A 21,149-nucleotide genomic window follows, 5' to 3' on the forward strand; every position below is an offset into this window, starting at 1 on the left:
GCAGAAGGGCATGAGGTAAATGACTGTGGAGCATTGGGGAAAGAAGCAGTATGTGTTAATTGTAAGGGTGCCCATGGGGCTAGGGACCAGATATGTCAGAGAGAGGCAGGTTGAGATTACCAGGGTTAGAGTAGAGCAGAGGTTGTCCTATGCTGAGGCAGTGAAGAAAGAGGGCTAGGCCAACGAGTGATATATGCTTCAGTAAGATTGGCTTTTTATCATTCATAGCAATGGTTATCAACTGTACTGCAGGGATGGAATGTACACTATATATACAAAAGTATGTGGACACCCCTTCAAATTAGTGGACTCGGCTATTTCAGCCACATCCGTTGCTGACAGGTGCATACAATCGAGCACACAGCCATGCAATCTCCATAGACAAACATTGGCAGTAGAATGACCTTACTGAAGAGCTGTCACTTTCAATGTGGCACTGTAATAGAATGCTGCATTCTTGCCTTGCTACAGCTTCCCAGGTCAACTGTAAGTGCTGTTATTATGAAGTGGAAACTTCTAGGATCAACAACAGCTCAGCCACAAAGTGGTAGGCCACACAAGCTCTCAGAATGGGACCGGCGAGTGCTGAAGCGCTTTGCGTGTAAAAATTGTCTGTCCTCGGTTGCAACCCTCACTACCAAGTACCAAACGGCCTCTGGAAGCAACGTCAGCACAATAACTGTTCGCCAGGAGCTTCATGAAATGGGTTTCCATGACCGAGCAGCCACACACAAGTCTAAGATTACCATGCGCATTGCCAAGCTTTGGCTGGAGTGGTGTAAAGCTCGCCGCCATTGGACTCTGGAGCAGTGGACACGCGTTCTCTGGAGTGATGAATCACGCTTCACCATCTGGCAGTCCGATGGACAAATCTGGGTTTGGTGGATGCCAGGAGAACGCTACCTGCCCGAATGCATAGTGCCAACTGTAAAGTTTGGTGGAGGAGGAATAATGGTCTGGGGCTGTTTTTCACGGTTTGGTCTAGGCCCCTTAGTTCCAGTGAAGGGAAATCTTAACGCTACAGCATACAATGACATTCTAGACAATTCTGTGCTTCCAACAGTTTGGGGAAGGCCCTTTCCTGTTTCAGCATCACAATGACCCCGTGCACAAAGCGAGACCCATACAGAAATGGTTTGTCAGGGCCTCCCGAGTGGCACAGCGGACTAAGGTAATGCTTTGCAGTGCTAGAGGCGTCACTACATATCCGGGTTCAATCCCGGGCTGTGTCGGAGCCGGCTGCGACTGGGGGACCCGGTTAGGGGAGGGTTTGGCCGGCTGGGATGTCCTTGTCCCATCGCGCTCTAGCGACTCCTTGTGGCGGCTTGTCGCATGCACGCTGACTTTGGTCACCAGCTATACGGTGTTTCCTCTGACACATTGGTGCGGCTGGCTTCTGGGTTAAGCGAGCAGTGTGCCAAGAAGCAGTGCGGCTTGGCGGGGTCGTGTTTCGGAATACATATGGCTCTCGACCTTCGCCTCTCCCGAGTCTGTACGGAAGTAGCAGCGATGGGACAAGACTGTAACTACCAATTGAATATCACTACCAATTGAATATCAATATAGTTTGTTGAGATCGGTGTGGAAGAACTTGACTGGCCTGCACAGAGCCCTGACCTCAACTCCATCAAACAACTTTGGGATGAATTGAAACGCTGACTGCGAGCCAGGCCATATTGTCCAACATCAGTGCATGACCTCACTAATGCTCTTGTGGCTGAATGGAAGCAAGTCCATACCGCAATGTTCCAAAATCTAGTGGAAAGTCTTCCCAGAAGAGTGGAGGCTGTTATAGCAGCAACTCCATATTAATGCCCATGATTTTGGAATGAGATGTTCGATGAGCAGGTGTCCACATACTTTTAGTAATGTATTGTAAGTCAAAGAAATTAGAGGTTGTGGGGAAAAGCTGCAGAGAAGTATTTGGGTGTAGGAGATTTAATGTCAGAAGAGTTACAGGGTATGTTCAGTGGTGTCCCGTCATTTCAGTCTGTTGGCCTGAGGTAGGACTAGATAGGTTTAAATAGTGGAACAGGGTGGTGGGTTTTTAATGAGTGTAGGCTTAGATGGTAGGGTATTTGTTTATTTTATTTTTTTCCATGCAAAGTATAAGGGAGTTATACTCCAGTCCTGTTGGTGGCGGTAATGCAACATTTATTGGATACCAACCTCATCGAGACAAAACGTTTATGCCTACATCCAGCCACAGATAGAACACAGCAGTCTCCTAGACCAGTGGTTCCCAACCAGGGGTACTAGGACCCCTGGGGGTACTTGGCCAATCAACAGAGGGTACTTGAGAAGACTCATGAGACCATAGTTACTGGTAAAATGCACATGAGGGGGTACTTCATGGGTACTCCAGGCAGAGCAAAATTCAGTTGGTGGAACACTAAACAAAAAAGGTTAGGTTGGGAACCACTGTTCTAGAATATTGGTCCATTGGCTTTCATACTTTTTGAATTCTCGCACAGCTCAAGCAATTTCTCTAACTATCAACAGATTGAAATGAATAGAGGATGTGTATCGGGAGACGAGTTGGTTGGGAATTGTGGGAGGTACGTTTTCGGGCGGATGGTGGTCACATTTGGATGCCGAACTATCACGTCCTAGTGATTTACGCTTTACGCGGGTAACACAACTTCCGCGAACACGGTGCTGTCACAGAACCACTGGATAGAACAATGGTTAGTTATTAAACGTGTTTGGTGCCTCCACAGATGCATTTATTTACAGGTCGCTAACTTAACATCGGCTTTCAAACCCAATCTAATATCAAAGACAGTGGCCACTTTGTCATTATTTTCAGGATTTTCTGTAGTTAAGAGATCTGACGAAAGTCAGATTTTTCTGATTGAAGCACCCACATGCTAGCCTCAGTTACCCATCTAGCATATGTAGCTAACTATAGCATGTCCCCAACCTGCCAAATGTACACCTGAAATGTCTCTACAAGCAATTAAAATGTATTATTTTCTGCTGCACGTACACCAGCTTTTGTGTATGCCTACTGGTAGAAAATGTTGCAGAGATTCTTTGATGGTAGAAATAAAATTTATTTTAATAGGTAAAGAATACACAAAATGCAAACGTGAAATGGCTTCATATTCACTGAACACACATGGATAATAACAGTTACAGTTATCCATATTCAAACGTTGTATTTGGACCTGCAGTCATTGTGTGTGCAGGAAGTGCACGCGGTCAAGTACAGTCATGTCTCAATTTTGTTTTAGATTCAATCCCAGGACCGCTCAGAGAATGACAGAGAAGCTGCGAGAAAAAGGAGATCTGAAGAACACAGATAATTCCATGTAAAGGCTTTGAGCCTCAGTGGCAGTAGGCCAAGGCCACACACTGAGGGAAACAACAGTAATAATGTCATGCAATTATAAGATAATGGTTGGCTGCTGGCAGGAGAAAAACGTCCCACCAAGTCTTTTATGTTTTGCTGTAGCCAGGTTGGATGAACTAGAATAGTATTTATTATACCTCTTACTTGTTCCCTATGAATTGAATCCCCAAATTAAACCCTCTAGTCAAGATGGCATTGAAAATGTTATTGCTGAATTGTAAAACTTCTTGGCGAGCAAGAATCCAAGATTCAAATAGCCCCACAAAATCAAAGTTGCTTAATTAAATATCTTCATAAAGAACCGAAACAAAAGAGACATACAGACTTAGTATTTATGTAGTGGTGTAAATAGGGCTATAAAGACAACATTTTCTGTTACTGAATAGGTGAATTTCAAGTTGAAGCTGATAGAATTGGCTGACTCAACCATATTTTTTCTTCCCTTAATTCCTCCATTTTTAGTTGGGGTCATTAAAGATACCAAATGCTTAGGAACAAGAACTCACTATGTTACATTTCCATGTAATGCCTTAAGGGTGAGCAGAATGTCAATATACCACAGTGCTACTGTAAGTAAAACTATAAACTAAAATGCTATACAGTATATATGCACTCCCTTGAAAATGAAATACAGAGTGTTGACAGAAAGAATATTAAAAAAAAAAGATTTAGGATGTGCTTTTTTACTGCTTCTTTGATACATTGCATGCATGGAGACTGCATAGTAAGTCAGTATTGTTGTTTTCTGTCATAGTGGAACATCCACAGAACTAGAATTCTATTTCCATGGGAACATCAGCCCTCACAGATAATTCTCTTGACACTGTAGAGGTGTGGTGGTTGCAGTCCATTACCCCAATCCTGTTCACTGTGAGGAACATTTCCATTGGGACATTCATTTCCATGCGCTAAAACAGTTGATGACTGTTGTTTGTTTTCATGCCTTCTTGGTAAAGGTGATGTAATTCATCCAGAATAATGAACAGGTAATGTCTTCTCAAAGGCGTAATCATCCGTTTACTTTTGTGGATGTGCTTGGTGTGTATCCTATGGATTGAGAGATATTTGTGCAAACAACTATCACAAACCAATTACAGTACTAGTAATGTAGCCTATTAATACCAAAGACAGCTATAATACTCCTTTAGTTTTCCCTACGTATTGAGAGTAAGTGATGGGGGGGACTAAAGCCACTGAAGAGATGTATCTGGGGGAGGGGGGACTAAAGCCACTGAAGAGATGTATTTGGGGGAGGGGGGGACAAAAGCCACTGAAGAGATGTATTTGGGGGAGGGGGGACTAAAGCCACTGAAGAGATGTATCTGGGGGGGGGGGGGGGGGACTAAAGCCACTGAAGAGGTGTATCTGGGGGAGGGGGGACTAAAGCCACTGAAGAGATGTATTTGGGGGGGACTAAAGCCACTGAAGAGATGTATCTGGGGGAGGGGGGGACTAAAGCCACTGAAGAAATGTATTTGGTGGAGGGGGGACTAAAGCCACTAAATGTACCCTTGTGGCACAAAATGAGTGTCATTTGATTAATTAGAGTGGAATTGCACCCAGCTAGATGATGAACATAAATGCTGTGTGTGTGTGTGTGTGGTGTGTGTGTGTGTGTGTGGTGTGTGTGTGTGTGTGTGTGTGTGTGTGTGTGTGTGTGTGTGTGTGTGTGTGTGTGTGTGTGTGTGTGTGTGTGTGTCACAGTGCTCAGCTGTGTGTGCATTGGGCTAATTTTATGCCTGATTGAACCCACTGTAAGAGTATGTAGATTTTCGCTTGGACAAGCCTAACTCCCAGTCCCAGCAGAGCCCACCGCCTGACAATCCTCATATTATCTGGAGATGTTGGAAGTCAGAGCACGGACAGACAACAAAGAGCAGCTCTAACGGGAGGGAAGATCAAGTTTTACAGAATCTGATTATGTGCATGTTTTCCGATCGGGGAAACTGGGAGAGTCAAGCTATTAAAGCACTAGGAAAGAAGAGGAAAATATATGTTTTAATTTAGATCACATCCTTTTATTATGTTATCAAATGTCAAAAGAATGCATGATTTAAAATTAAATAAAAATATATCTTTCAGTATGTTCACTTACAGATATATTTACATTCTTTTACAGAGAAAAAGCAACAACTTTAGTTGTTCAGCACAGTAACAGGCGTTTGCTTTGTTGCCACTTGGGGACTGAAGACAGGATTGTGCACATTGTGCACAGAGAGAGAGAGAGGCAGACTACACTCTTGGGATAAAAAGGTGCTATCTAGAACCTAAAAGGGATATTCGGTTGTCCCCATAAGAGAACCCTTTGAAGAACCCTTGTTGGTTCCAGGTAGAAACCTTTTGGCTCCAAATAGAACCGTTTTGGGTTCCATGTAGAACTCTTTCCACAGAGGGTTCTACATGGAAGCTAAAATGGTTTTACCTGGAAACAAAAAGGGTTTTACCTGGAACCAAAAATGGCACTCCTAAAGGGACAGCCAAACAAGCCTTTTGCAATCTTTTTTCTAAGAGTGTAGAATATTGCAATCATGATGTTTTGTTGCACTTATGCATGTTCCATTTATCTTCATTGTAGTAAGCAACACACTCGGTCTGACATCCATTATGGAACAAGTTGACAGCTGAACAAAAACATTTGTTGACAGCTTAACAAATCCTTTTTGAGAAATTTTGAGCAATTAACAATCAAAAACATAGTCAAGTTGAACTGACTTGTGGATTGACAATCACATGGAAACATGCGTTTAATAAGAACCTGATATCCACGTAAATTCCCTCATTAATAAAGTTATGTCCTGAATCACAATAAAGCAAACCATTCTCAAAGACAAAAATATATACATATAAACCATATTTTATCAACAAGTGCACATGACCTCTTTTAAAATGCGAAGCACAAGCATTATCAAGTCTTTTTCTTTTGCCTTATTCTAGAATCTAGATATTTGTATTCCATGTTGAAAACATGAACATCGATAAGAGAGCACAGTAAAGTCTTGGTTCTCTGAGACATCAACTGTACTTAGACTTTCTTCTGATCACAGGCAGAACCACATTTATGAACATTGTTTGGGAAAGTCAACTTTTTGAAAATAAACACTCAAATTATTTCACCTTTTCCCAGTGGAGCCCTTGTAGTTATTTTGTTATCTTCCATACAAGTAAGAAACAAACTGAGCATAATACAGTTGAAGTCGGAAGTTTACATACACCTTAGCCAAATACATTTAAACTCAGTTTTTCACAATTACTGACATTTAATCCTAGTAAAAATTCCCTGTCTTAGGTCAGTTAGGATCACCACTTTATTTTAAGAATGTGAAATGTCAGAATAATAGTAGAGAGAATGATTTATTTCAGCTTTTATTTCTTTCATCACATTCCCAGTGGGTCAGAAGTTTACATACACTCAATTAGTATTTGGTAGCATTGCCTTTAAATTCTTTAACTTGGGTCATACGTTTCGGGTAGCCTTCCACAAGCTTCCCACAATAAGTTGGGTGAATTTTGGCCCATTCCTCCTGACAGAGCTGGTGTAACTGAGTCAGGTTTGTAGGCCTCCTTGCTCGCACACACTTTTTTAGTTCTGCCCACACATTTTTTTTTATAGGATTGAGGCCAGGGCTTTGTGATGGCCACTCCAATACCTTGACTTTGTTGTCCTTAAGCCATTTTTCCACAACTTTGGAAGTATGCTTGGGGTCATTGTCCATTTGGAAGACCCATTTGCGACCAAATGCTTCCTGACTAATGTCTTGAGATGTTGCTTCAATATATCCACATCATTGTCCTTCCTCATGATGCCATCTATTTTGTGAAGTGCACCAGTCCCTCCTGCAGCAAAGCACCCCCACAGCACGATGCTGCCACCCCCGTGCTTCACGGTTGGGATGGTGTTCTTGGGCTTGCAAGCCTCCCCTTTTTTCCTCCAAACATAACGATGGTCATTATGGCCAAACAGTTCTATTTTTGTTTCATCAGACCAGAGGACATTTCTCCAAAAAGTACGATCTTTGTCCCCCCCAAGCAAAGAGGCACTGAGTTTGAAGGTAGGCCTTGAAATACATCTACAGGTACACCTCCAATTGACTCAAATGATGTCAATTAGTCTATCAGAAGCTTCTAAAGCCATGACATAATTTTCTGGAATTTTCCAAGCTGTTTAAAGGCACAGTCAACTTAGTGTATGTAAACTTCTGACCCACTGGAATTGTTATACAGTGAATAAGTGAAATAATCTGTCTGTAAACAATTGTTGGAAAAATTACTTGTGTCATGCATAAAATAGATGTCCTAACCGACTTGCCAAAACTATAGCTTGTTAACAAGAAATGTGTGGAGTGGTTCGAAAAACGAGTTTTAATGATTCCAACCTAAGTGTATGTAAACTTCCGACTTCAACTGTATGTGCTGACATGTGAGGCAAACACACAACACATAAAAATTGAAATCGCTGGAGAAATGTAGCCACAATGTCTCTTTTTTCCAAAACAAGAGCAGCCCTGCCATCTAGACCTACTTATGCCTGAGATCAATGTTCTATGTTCTACTCAGCACATTATTTTCAACTCAATATTTTATATGAAAAAAATCAAACTAAATCATTGTTGCCTGAAGGGGTCCTAAAATTCATAAAATAGCCAAATTATCCATGGTATGACGGTCTTAAAACAACTCCATATGTCAGCTTTCAACCACAGGATATTGTATTCATTGTAACCAACTTTCAACATAGACAAACCTTGTATAAAATATGTTGAATTTGTACCTTTGAAATAACATCAGATCTTCAATGTTTATAAAAAACAAACTATAGTCTGGGCAGCACCTCCTACTGGACAGTTGATCTATCAACAGCTATTCATTTGGTCTCCCATCCGAGGTTTTAACCAAGCCAAGCCATGCTTAGCTTTGATGTTTGTCACTGTCTACTACCAATGTGCTATCTTTTAAATGATTATCGGGAGAACGCTTAATAACGACATATATTCACGGTTTCTAGCAAAGTCGTTCCAAAGGGTAGGTTTAACAGAGCAAATGAGATGTAACCATACTTTATAAGTCATATACAGTGCCTTCGGAAAGTTTTCAGACCCATTTACTTTTTTCACATTTTGTTACGTTACAGCCTTATTCTAAAATGGATTAAATAAAAACAATTCCTCAGCAATCTACACACAATACCCCATAATAACAAAGCAAAAACAGGGTTTTAGAAATGTTTGCTAATTTATAAAAAAAATAACAAAAATACCTAATTTACATATGTATTCAGACCCTTTGCTTTGAGACTCGAAATTGACCTCAGGTGCATCCTATTTCCATTGATCATCCTTGAGATGTTTTTACAACTTGATTGGAGTCCATCTGTGGTAAATTCAATTGATAGGACATGATTTGGAAAGGCACACACCTGTCTATATTAAGTCCCACAGTTGCCAGTGCATGTCAGAGCAAAAACCAAGCCATGAGGTCGAAGGAATTGTCCGTAGACTTCTGAGACAGGATTGTGTTGAGGCACAGATCTGGGGAAGGGTACCACCAAGACTCTTCCTAGCGCTTGCCGCCCGGCCAAACTGAGCAAACGGGGGAGAAGGACGTTGGTCAGGGAGGTGACCAAGAACCCGCAGGTCACTCTGACAGAGCTCTAGAGATGGGAGAACCTTCCAGAAGGACAACCATCTGTGCAGCACTCCACCAATCAGGCCTTTATGGTAGAGTGGCCAGATGGAAGCCACTCCTCAAAAAAAGGCACATGACAGCTCGCTTGGAGTTTGCCAAAAGGCACCTAAAGAACTGACCATGAGAAACAAGATACTCTGGTCAGATGAAACCAAGATTGAACTCTTTGGCTGAATGCTAAGCGTCACATCTGGAGAAAACCTGGCATCATCCCTACGGTGAAGCATGGTGGTGGCAGCGACATGGACTGGGAGACTAGTCAGGATCAAGGCAAAGATGAACGGAGCAAAGTACAGAGAGATCCTCGATGAAAACCTCCTCCAGAGTGCTCAGGACCTCAGACTGGGGCAGAGGTTTAACTTGCAACAGGACAACGACCCTAAGCACACAGCTAAGACAACGCAGGAGTGGCTTCGGGACAAGTCTTTGAATGTCCTTGAGGGGCCCAGCCAGAGCCCGGACTTGAATCCGATTGAACATCTCTGGAGAGATCTGAAAATAGCTGTACAGCAATGCTCCCCATCCAACGTAACAGAGCATGAAAGGATCTGCAGAGAAGAATGCGAGAAATTCCCCCAAATACATGTGTGCCAAGCTTGTAGCGTCATACCCAAGAAGACTCGAGGCTGTAATTGCTGCCAAAGATGCTTCAACAAAGAACTGAGTAAAGGGTCTGAATACTTATGTAAATGTGATATTTCATTTTTTTTTTTCATAAAAAAAAAAATACATTTGCAAAAATGTCTAAGCCTGTTTTTGCTTTGTCGTTATGGGGTATTGTGTGTAGATTGATCAGGGGGGAAAAGAATTGAATACATTTTAGAATAAGGCTGTAATGTGGAAAAAGTCAAGGGGTCTGAATACTTTCCGAATGCACTGTATCATCAATGATACTATATTGCATTTGAAAAGTCAGTGATAACACATTTAGATGACAACTAAACCAAAAATGTGACATTGTTTTTCCATTGTGCCCAGTGGGTCTACATGTGTGGGAATGCAGGGAATTATTTTCAGATATTCTGACGATTTTACCATCTTTATTTCCAACTACGAAAATGATTTATATTTTTTGTCTCAGAAAACTTGGGGAGCCAAATAAAATCACCGCTTTTTGTGGAACCCTGCCCTATGTAGTGCCCTATGGGCCCTTGTCAAAAGAAGTGCCCTAAATAGGGAATAAGGTGCCATTTGGGACGTAGCCTCTATTACCCTCCGTCAACACGAGGGGACAGCAGCTTGTGACAGCTAACCTCTGGCCACAGAACAGACTCCTACCGCTGTGCCTCCTGCAACAATGACACACGGACACACGCCGTAAAGATGATTGGGTACAAGACCCTATTACCCTCGCAGCTAGAGAGGGAGGGAGAGGAAGGACAAGGGGTGTGTGTGTGTGTGTGTGTGTGTGTGTGTGTGTGTGTGTGTGTGTGTGTGTGTGTGTGTGTGTGTGTGTGTGTGTGTGTGTGTGTGTGTGTGTGTGCATGCGGGGGGGTGTGCGTAAATGAGTAGTGTGCATCCAGCCGTAGCGAGGGGATAATGGGAAAGCAAAGAGGATCATTATCTCTGACAGCCTGCGCTGCCATGCACCTTATTCCCCTCCACAACTCGCAGGAAAAAATGGACTGGATGTTTGTGTATGGTGTTGGTGGGAATCTGAACTCCCTTTTCACTTTGTTAATCTTCTCTAAGTCTCCTTTACAGACAGTTGAAGTTCTACACATTCTTTTAGGCACAAGCTTTGGTAACTATGTTTCAGTAACTACTCTGCATTGCACTGAATTATTTAACAAGCTACAGATAATTAGCATGCAAAGAAGACTCAATATCAATCAGTCCGTTTAGCTTTGGAAAATATGATTGATGATTATTTTTTGTCTCACAAGGCAAATGGGTTATAAAAAGGACACAAGATTGCAAAGAATGGCTTTTACACCTTCCTTTTTCCAGACATATCGACACTATCTTACTATGCAAACGTTCTGATGGCTTATTATTATCAGTTTGTTATCATCAGCACTTGTTTCCCATTGAAACCTTTGGTATGGAAAAGCCTCCGCATCAGTTTTTAAAGGAACTTGTCACAGGATTGACAGTACTTGTGCTGTGTTTGTGCATTTTTATGGCACCTCTACTCTACCCTACCCTTGTGTCTTTCCACCCACCACAACAGCAGTCAAGGAGGCATTTGCCCCAGGAATCTGGATCCACATTTGAGCTGTCTTTCTCCAATAGTTTGGGAATACCTTTACTGCTTGTGCTCGCAGTAGCGAGAGAGAACAGATGAGAGGTGGCGATAAGGCTGTCAACGTCATTAGCCTCCTCCCTCTCTTTCTCCCCTCCACTCTCTCCCTCCTCCTCCCATCCTTCCTCCCCCTCTTTCTCCACTCTCTCCCCTTCACAAGGCAGCCAGTAGAATGTCCTCAGGATTCTCCCTCCACCCCACTAACAAGAGTAGGGTTTAGGGTTTAAACATATTAAACATAGTCCTGCAGGCTGTAGCCAGCCAGGGTGTCTTTTGGAGTGACTCTGGATGGAGAGTAGAACTGCTGTGTTCCCTTGTCTTCATGTAGAGGCTTCTCCTGCTGGATATCGTCAGCTGCTTGGACCTTACCCTGGGACCCTTTGTCAACCCACTGTAGCTGCTCCTGGCTCGACTGCTCATTAGGCGACGTCTGCTGTTTAAAGTCCTTCTGCTCCCGTTGCTGTTGCTCGCGCTGTATCAGGTCACACTGTATCAGATCACGCTGTAGTTGCTCCTGGTTTATCTGCTGCTGCAGTAGTTTGTCAGGAAAGGTGGTAGAGGTGGAGGTGGAGGTGTAGTCTCTTTTTCTGTGACAAAACAAACAAAAGATGACCCCACTGGCAAGCAGGAAGCCGGCAGAGACAAAGGTCACGTACACGGCCCCCCCAGGCTCGTATTTGCTGCTCTCGGGCACGTTGGAATCCAGGAAGGTGGTGATGACCTCGTTGGTGAACCAGGAAGCGGGCACCAGGCAGAGAATGCCAGCCAGGATGAAGCAACCCCCCGCGGCAATGGCCGCGTGCCCCTTTGCCCGGTGACTGCCCCCCCAGCGGGTGCACTTCAGCCCTAGGGCAGCAAGACAGAGGCCCAGGCAACCCATCATGCACGACAGAACCATTGTCGTCCTGGCGGTCTGCAGGTAGGCGGGCAGCGACAGCACGGAGTACTTCAAGGTGCAGCTGAACACGCCGGTGCTGTACCAGGTGCAGTCCATCCACAGCCCCTGCATCTGGGAGATGGCGGTCATGATGTTGGAGCCCACGTCGGCACTCACCTTCCAGTTGGGCAGCAGCGTGGCCACGGTGGCGCCCAGGACGCCCAGCAGCGCCAGGGCGAAGGCGAGGATCTGCATGGTGGAGGACGCCATCGCCGAGTTTCGAGTCCCCTCCTCTCCGGCACAGCGGCACCGTCACCCTGTGGTGGCCCGAGCCTGGCTCCCTGGCTCCGTCTCTCCCTATCGCCCCCGTGCAGCCTCAGGTCCTGACAGCAGATAATTCCTCAGTGCAGGCTTCAGTGGGCTGTGATAAAAATCGAAATGAGAATTGAACTGAGCGAGCAAGCGTGACGATCAGACGGAGGAGGCAGGGGCTGGATGAGGCAGGTGCGGTATGAGGCAGGGGCTGGTGATGGGGAAAGGAAACTGCGCTCTGCTCTTTTTTTCTCCCTCTTTTTAGGGGGGAAGCGTGTGTGAGTGTGCGCTTTCTGTTTGTCTGCATTTTAACTCTGCATCCCTGGCTTTGTGTGACTGAGTTTTGTAGTGTTCATTTAAAGACTCAATTATGTGCATTTAAAGCTGCAGTGTCCTTCCTCTGAAAGTGGGTTACTCTTTCACAGCAGGCAGCTACTTCACTTCACTTTAGCTATGAGGGAAATGCTGCTTCTATACATAAACTCAATTTACAATATATGTCATTGCAGCATGCATAAGCTATTTCAATAGTCTTTTAGAATAATTTGTAATTTCTCCAATTCTTTAGTTTGTCTTCTATGGTGGTGACGTTCTGACATTAAAAACAACATGAATGCATTGTTAAAGTGAATAGTTTGTTTGTAATTGCAGTGTGTTTTGAGAAAAAAAGCCTCCTTACCTTTTGTGTGTCTCGGACAGTGTGCCGTGGTGCGTCAGTCTCTTCTCAATGTTTTCTGGGCACAAAAGAGATGGAAAAAACACCTAACAAAACAATAGGCTAAGCAGCTCAGCGATTCACACCTCCTCCGTCCTCCTACCATCTCCTTAGCAACACAACATACAATTCCATCCTTTTCAGTGTCCCGTAAAAGACATGGCAGCCGCACATTCTTGTTGCCTGTGAGCTTCAGTACCTCTAAGGAGAACTGAGTGGTGGACTGAGAGAAATACTGCAAAACTGAGCAGCAATGTGCTGTGAGAGGGTTTAAACAACTGGACTAGTATAACCTGAAGGTCATTGATTCAGATGAACAGCCGCAGAGCTAATGTCCTCTCAGCAAATGAGTTGTAATGACAAAAGACAATATTCTTCATCACGGCATATTTAAATGTCTGACTGAAATTTGCAGTTGTAGATATTGTTGGTCCCCTTTAATTGGTTCAATATATCATTTAGACAGCCAAGAGTTTTGAGGTTTGATTTGTCATTGGTGTTCGTTCGATGGTGGCTTTTTGTGGTGTTTCGTCGTCGTCACTCAGAGCACAATATAAACGGAAAGATGGCGAGGACCTGCATCCCCATCCTTTAGCCTTGCAGCTGAGAGGAAGGTGCCGCCTTTCAATTGACCGCATGAAGTATGGCCGACTGCAACACACAGATAAGACTGTGTGAACCGCCCCCTCCATTTGTAGAGATGGAACACACACAGCGCTGGTATCCCAACAACAGTCACAACCTATCCTTAAAGTAATCCTCTGTCTATATATCCACACACTGTGACAGCAGAAGGGAAAGCACCCTATAGTGGCAGACCTGCCCCAACAGGAACGATTACCAGAGGGATAAACAGAAAACATGCATTTTTCCTACCCACTCCCACCCTATCCCCAGGCCCTATCAGACTCTACCAAACTGCCTCCCCCATTCCAACCCCTCATTTTAGGAGAGAAAGACTACATTCATTTGAAAAAAGGGGAAAATATTACTGGAAGAGAAGAGATCATTTGACCTTAGCCAGTCTGCCTACTCCCATTAACTCATTACCATTATATTTTCCAGCCCAGATGATGGCAGGCAGCAGGCTCCCTCCCAGGCCTATACCTACCTAGCCACCCTCTGAGGGAGGGAGTATGGCGGGAAAATGCCACTGTGATTATTACCACAGCTGTAGTCCTCATTAGGAGACTCTTAGCTCTATGTATACACCCCTCCATCCATTCCTCTGCATCCCACCTCTACTCAGCAGCATAAAGAGGTCATTCTTTGCATCCCAAATAACACCCTATTCCCAACATAGTGTACTACTTTGGGCCCTGGCCAAAAGTAGTGCACTATATAGGGAATAGGGTGCGATTAGGGACACACTAGATCCCAGAATACACTGCTCCAAACAGCAGAAGCATCCAGGAGTGAATGACAGCAGGAGTGACAGCAGGAGTGGGTTTAATGGAGGACCAATTTTGGGCCTCCCGCCTCAGACAGACAGTTACATTGAAGTCATTAAAATTGCAGAATTTTAGGCTGTGTGTGTGATGTGAGAGGACATGGCTAGCTAATATAAGCGGTGCTCCATGCATTTGTTATTTCTTCTTCCGGGCACACAGAAGTTAGGCTCTGTATCAAAGCCCGTCTACTTTTAGTCTCAAAGGAAAAACGGTCTTGTGAATTTTACACGCTGCATCTATCACACTAGTGTTCCTTATTGCTTTGTACAAAAAGTATATGGACTTTTACTACTCAAAATAGTAATATCAGGAAGTAACAAAGATCTCTTTAAGACCTGACCAGATAATCAGTTTTATCACCATCATTGTATTACCCAGTATTAGACAGTTAAAAGACAATATAAGGGAAATGATCAAACGGTCAAAGATGGTCATGTGATGATGGCTGTGTATAGAGATGTTAAAGGGCGCTAAACCTAGACCAAGAAAAAAAGACTTGGATTTCAGTTGAAATGAGTTTCTTCCCAATTCTCCTCCATTATGTTACCAAGAGTTTACTAAGCAAGCTACACAGGCAGGTAAGGTCATGCACTTTTTTCGGGAGAGTGACCCTGAGGACAAGGAAACATACAACAAACTACTAACAGAACATCACTGAACATCTCTCATATGAATGGTATGTAATGTCTGGATATAATTAATATCTTTGAGATTGATGTCCTTTACCAGCCTGTTGAGTCATGGGACTACACCAGTGTATGTGATGTAGTGTTTTTGGTGCATGTTTAGCTCTGAGAAGCAAGGGGTGCATGGGGAGAGGAGGGCTGGGTCGCAAATGGCCCCTTATTCACTTTATAGTGCACTATGGGCCTTGGTCAGAATTAGTCCACTATAAAGTGAATAGTGTGTCTGGAACGCAGCCAAGGAGGGAGATGGGAACCAATGCAACTCTAAGAAGAGTAGAGTAGTGTTATCCTAGCTCTCTGGTCTCTACTAGAATAGGGCAGGAGTGTTATTCTAGCTCTGTGGCCTCCACTAGAATAGGGCAGGAGTGTTATTCTAGCTCTCTGGTTTCGTCTAGAATAGTAGAGTAGTGTTATTCTAGCTCTGTGGCCTCCACTAGAATAGTATAGTGTTATTCTAGCTCTGTGGCCTCCACTAGAATAGTAGAGTAGTGTTATTCTAGCTCTGTGGCCTCCACTAGAATAGTATAGTGTTATTCTAGCTCTGTGGCCTCCACTAGAATAGTAGAGTAGTGTTATTCTAGCTCTGTGGCCTCCACTAGAATAGTAGAGTAGTGTTATTCTAGCTCTGTGGCCTCCACTAGAATAGTAGAGTAGTGTTATTCTAGCTCTGTGGCCTCCACTAGAATATTATTGTGTTATTCTAGCTCTGTGGCCTCCACTAGAATATTATTGTGTTATTCTAGCTCTGTGGCCTCCACTAGAATAGTATTGTGTTATTCTAGCTCTCTTGTTTCCACTAGAATAGTAGAGTAGTGTTATTCTAGCTCTGTGGCCTCCACTAGAATAGTATAGTGTTATTCTAGCTCTGTGGCCTCCACTAGAATAGTAGAGTAGTGCTATTCTAGCTCTGTGGCCTCCACTAGAATAGTATAGTGTTATTCTAGCTCTGTGGCCTCCACTAGAATAGTATTGTGTTATTCTAGCTCTGTGGCCTCCACTAGAATAGTATTGTGTTATTCTAGCTCTGTGGCCTCCACTAGAATAGTATTGTGTTATTCTAGCTCTGTGGCCTCCACTAGAATAGTATTGTGTTATTCTAGCTCTGTGGCCTCCACTAGAATAGTATTGTGTTATTCTAGCTCTGTGGCCTCCACTAGAATAGTATTGTGTTATTCTAGCTCTGTGGCCTCACACTAGAATAGTATTGTGTTATTCTAGCTCTGTGGCCTCCACTAGAATAGTATTGTGTTATTCTAGCTCTGTGGCCTGGCCTCCACTAACTGGAGTAGTAGCTGTTGATGTGTAGGCTAGTTCTTATTGGCACATTCTACTACTCCTTGGTTCCATTAACTTTGTTTGCTTGTTTGCGTTTCACTCCCCATCATTCTCAGGGACAGTAGTATCTGGTACTGATTAGATGTTGTTATCGCTCTCCCTAATATTGCTCATCAAGTTAGAAGTTCAAGTTTGAAGTTGTATTAGTTGTATGTATAGGATACACACGGTATACACCGTCCTATGGAATACTCCTACATCATCACCTCAGGTTCATTGAAAGAGAGCCATTGATAATGTTTAATGGTGGAGGAGATCATAGCTGAGGACTATCGTTTGGCACATACAGACTGTTATTCTGTTGTCACTTCCAAGGAAGAGTAAAAATAGAAATCCAGCGGTAAATTTGTAATGATGGTTTAAAAGGTGGCCCTACCCAGAATTCTTTCAAATAGAAAATGATTGTTAATGTCAACTGGCAAGCACGGTTCCAACTTCCAACGTTTTCACTGCCTGTTTAAAGTCTGTTTTAAAAAGAAATGTTGACATTGGTCAGACAGCCAAGGAATTTTTATTGCGCTGTAATGAAAATAGTCATACAGTAAAACCGGGCAATTTAGACGCATGATTAGTCTGCTATTCATTACAGGTTGCTATTGTGCTTGTTGTTCCCTCTTTATAGCCTTGTACATACAAGCTCATAAAAAACCTGTGTTGAGCTCATTCAGCAAATCTATTTTTAATGGGAAAAAGGTACAGTATGAGCAGACTAACAAAGACCTAGTAAAGTATTTTATTTAAGAGACAAATGGATTAGTGAATTCTGTGATGACAAGCTGTCCAGCAATGAGAAATGTTGCATTGTAGTGCTGTTAGAATATTAATTTGTGACACTACAGATTTAGAATCTTAATTTGATCACTCTTATGTTGCTGAGAATTTTCCTGCGTAGCAGGAAAAGCAAACTTGTACTGTATTCAAAGAAAAGGCTTCTAAAGTTTGTAATTTCCATTTTAAAATGTCAGACTTGATTTGCCGTAACGAAAAATGTATCAACAATTATTATTCACATAATAATTCCAGGTCCCCAGTGTCCAGTCTGGAGCGTGAAGTCACAAGGTCTGCTGATCGGCTACTGTGTAGCAACCTAGCGCTGCCAAAAGCCCTGGTCTGCTCTAGAAAGCCGACGTAAAGTACGATTGCCTGAACGGCCCCCAAAATAAAAATAGACGGCCGTTTTGGGCTCTAAAATGTGTTTATTATGATCAAGTTTGATCTTCCCAGTGAATTATTTTAAAGTTCCCTACAAATTGAGATATTTTAATTAAATAGTAATCCATTCTAACTACTACATTTGTTGTCATGCAAGACCACGTGCTGACACAGACCAATCACAGGCCGGCAGGCTACCAGGAGGCTCGCGCCCTTATTCCATAAACATCTCTCAGGCAGGATGAAAACGATTACATCGACCATGATCCTTTGCTAGTTATGGTCACTTTCACCATGATCCTTTTTTTTGGTGCCATTCAGCCCCATTTAGCAATATGGCACATTTCAAATTCAAATACTTCTGGCTTCATGTGCCATCGGGAGTTTTCCATAGGAATATGTGGATGACGTCAGCGATATCACCATCTACTGGTTTTAATGTCTATCAATAATTCACATTTCCTGTTGCCGCAGGATTATTTTCCTGCTGTAGCAAACTGGCTCAAATTAAGACCCTACATCTGTAGGCATCTATTTGTTGTTACTTTACATTTTCATTGCCTCAGATGAAGTTAGAATAGCAAAACTACACGGCCAGAGAAGGGGAAAAGGTAACATCTTATGTAATAAGGATTAGTTAAAGGTATCACCCTACCACCTTATTGCAGTAGCCAGATCACCAGGTGAAATGGAATTTCTGAGTTGAGAGTTCATTCAGTAGGCTGAAATATTTTTGCATGAGTACAGCCAGGAGGCATCAACCCTACCTAAATCATCAAACAGACAGGAATATAAATGACCTATTTATTCCCACAGTCAAGAGGCAATGGCTTCGCTATACCTGTCAGCAGTTGGATTGATGCAGTTTTTTCACCACTAAGGTACCGCCATGAAATGATCAATGACAGGTAATTGACTATTTTTACACAGCCTAATACAATCAATGTGGATAGTTAAATAACTAGCTGTTTAGAAATTATATTCTCTCTGAAAACGTTATTGTCATGTCATGGCATCCGAGTAAAGGAATGATGAGGTAAACGATGGAAACCATTTCCGATTCCCTGATTGGATAAGCCATAATGCGGAAGGAATTTTGGCTAGAATGGGGAGTGCAAATAAACAACCTGTCAACAAAGTTCTTAGAACAACAATGATGGAAATCTATCCTGTTTTATGCATCATGTCCAAATTGCTAACAGATGTGGTAGTGTACACAAACTGTCACACATAGACATGTCTCAGTCCAACTGTAGGTTACTGTGAATAGCTGTGGTTCTTCTAACAACGTCTACCTAATACGCTGTAATCAACCTCACATGACTTAGAGAAGAAAGAGGGGAAACACTTTCAGCACGCACTTACCGCTGTTCTATCCATCCAGTGTTCATCCAGCAGCACAACTCACAATGGAACCACGTTTCTCCTGTGTCTGAGAGATTGTGTTAGTGTGTTTGCACACACAAACACACGTGTGTATGTGAGTATGTCACGTCACCGAATGCTAGTTGAGGCTCGGACAAGGAAAGCCAATCCTAGGTAGAGTAGGGGGACTTCAGCCCCAGGTGTGATGTTGTCCGTTGTTGAATGCAGTCCAGCACAGCACATCCCATCAGCTGTTGTTCCGAGAGAACCCAGTTAGCTGGAACCAGAGGCAATCAGCTCTCTGCCCCTGACAGTATCCCAGTATCACACCACACCGTCCATCTGTGATGGAGCTAAACTCCCTGTTCTCTACCCTCTCTCTCTCTCTCTCTCTCTCCTGTTCTCGCTCTCTCTCTTCCTCTGTCTCTTTCTCTCTTCCTCTGTCTCTTTCTCTCTTCCTATCTCTCTCTCTCTTCCTCTGTCTCTCTCTCTCTTCCTCTGTCTCTTTCTCTCTTCCTACCCCCTCTCTCCTCTCTCTTCCTCTGTCTCTTTCTCTCTTCCTATCTCTCTCTCTCTTCCTCTGTCTCTCTCTCTCTTCCTCTGTCTCTTTCTCTCTTCCTATCTCTCTCTCTCTTCCTCTGTCTCTCTCTCTCTTCCTCTGTCTCTTTCTCTCTTCCTATCTCTCTCTCTCTCTTCCTCTGTCTCTTTCTCTCTTCCTCTCTCTCTCTTCCTCTGTCTCTCTCTCTCTTCCTCTGTCTCTTTCTCTCTTCCTATCTCTCTCTCTTCCTCTGTCTCTCTCTCTCTTCCTCTGTCTCTTTCTCTCTTCCTATCTCTCTCTCTCTCTTCCTCTGTCTCTCTCTCTCTCTCTCTTCCTCTGTCTCTCTCTGTGCTGTAGATCAAATCAAATGTTATTTGTCACATGTGCCTAATACAACAGGTGTAGACCTTACAGTGAAATGCTTACTTACAAGCCCTTAACCAACAATGCAGCCTACAAGAGTTTCTGAATTTCCTCTTCACTTCAGTTTGCTCCTCAATTCATGCACCTTGGTTTGAGAGCGAGGTAGCGGCAGTGTTCCCTTCCCTTTGCGCTGTTGGTCCAGGAGGCCCCAGGAGGATCCCAGTCATATCATGGGTGAATGGCATGCAGGAGTCGGCTGAGCCAATGATGGCTGAAGAGACCCAGCTGCTGTGCTGGAGCACCCCAGAGAGCAGGGCACGGCAGCCTGCCTGTCTGTGAATGTTGCTGCTGTGCTGTGGTCTTTGTGGAGCTGCAATCCCCCTCTATTGTTCTGGGTAGAGAAAAGAGCACGAGGCTGACAGACAAGAGAGTCTAGTGGTACTGGAGGCACTGACTAGGCAGAGGGAGAGGGAGCTCTGAGAGGAGGAGGAGGAGGAGGAGGAGGAGGACCCAGGCACTGCTGACTCTTCTGTGATGACTGCCTTCAACAGTGTGTCAGTGGAGCTGCTGCCTGTGGGCTGTAGCCTATGTAGGGTCGCCAGAAACTGCTAACATCTGATTTTCAGGGATCCAATATTTTCAACCTAACTTTCGTTTCCCCTGAAAACCAGATGTGGGGACTCCGCTCAGGTCATCTTTTTACGCCTGCTACGTTAGGTTAGTGGGCTGTGGTATCTGTGGAGCCTCCTGCAGTCTGCCCCAGAGATAGATCCAGCCATTCCTCTGTCATCCACTCGTCATCTAATCCCCCCGTTGCTGACCAACACTTCAGTCTCCCTTCCAAGCCCTTTTTCGTGAAGAGTAGGCAGTAGACACGTTGAAGTGTGTTCCCTCTCTCCTCTCTCAGGCTGTCAGGCAGCAGTGTGTTCCATCTCTCCTCTCTCCTCTCTCAGGCTGTCAGGCAGCAGTGTGTTCCCTCTCTCCTCTCTCAGGCTGTCAGGCAGCAGTGTGTTCCATCTCTCCTCTCTCAGGCTGTCAGGCAGCAGTGTGTTCCATCTCTCCTCTCTCCTCTC

General features: G+C 43.8%; 1 protein-coding gene across 2 annotated transcripts; it reads right to left on the minus strand.

The window, feature by feature from the left end:
- Window positions 1-5,351: 5,351 nt before the first annotated feature.
- LOC106571248 (claudin-20) lies at window positions 5,352-19,688 on the minus strand. Of its 2 annotated transcripts, XM_014144052.3 has the most exons (3): window positions 19,176-19,688; window positions 13,151-13,205; window positions 5,352-12,580 (listed from the first exon to the last, which is right to left on the minus strand). In XM_014144052.3, exon 3 carries the CDS (start codon window positions 12,427-12,429, stop codon window positions 11,515-11,517), a length of 915 nt encoding a protein of 304 aa, XP_013999527.2. In that variant the 5' UTR covers window positions 12,430-12,580; window positions 13,151-13,205; window positions 19,176-19,688; the 3' UTR covers window positions 5,352-11,514. The 2 variants fall into 2 exon arrangements, with proteins under 2 accessions (XP_013999527.2, XP_082817828.1); XM_082961702.1 differs by lacking the exon at window positions 19,176-19,688 and having other exon boundaries at window positions 13,151-16,004.
- Between the last annotated feature and the right edge of the window lie 1,461 nt (window positions 19,689-21,149).

This window comes from Salmo salar, chromosome 15 (genome assembly GCF_965601325.2).
Source record: "Salmo salar chromosome 15, fSalSal1, whole genome shotgun sequence".
Lineage (NCBI taxonomy): Eukaryota > Metazoa > Chordata > Actinopteri > Salmoniformes > Salmonidae > Salmo > Salmo salar.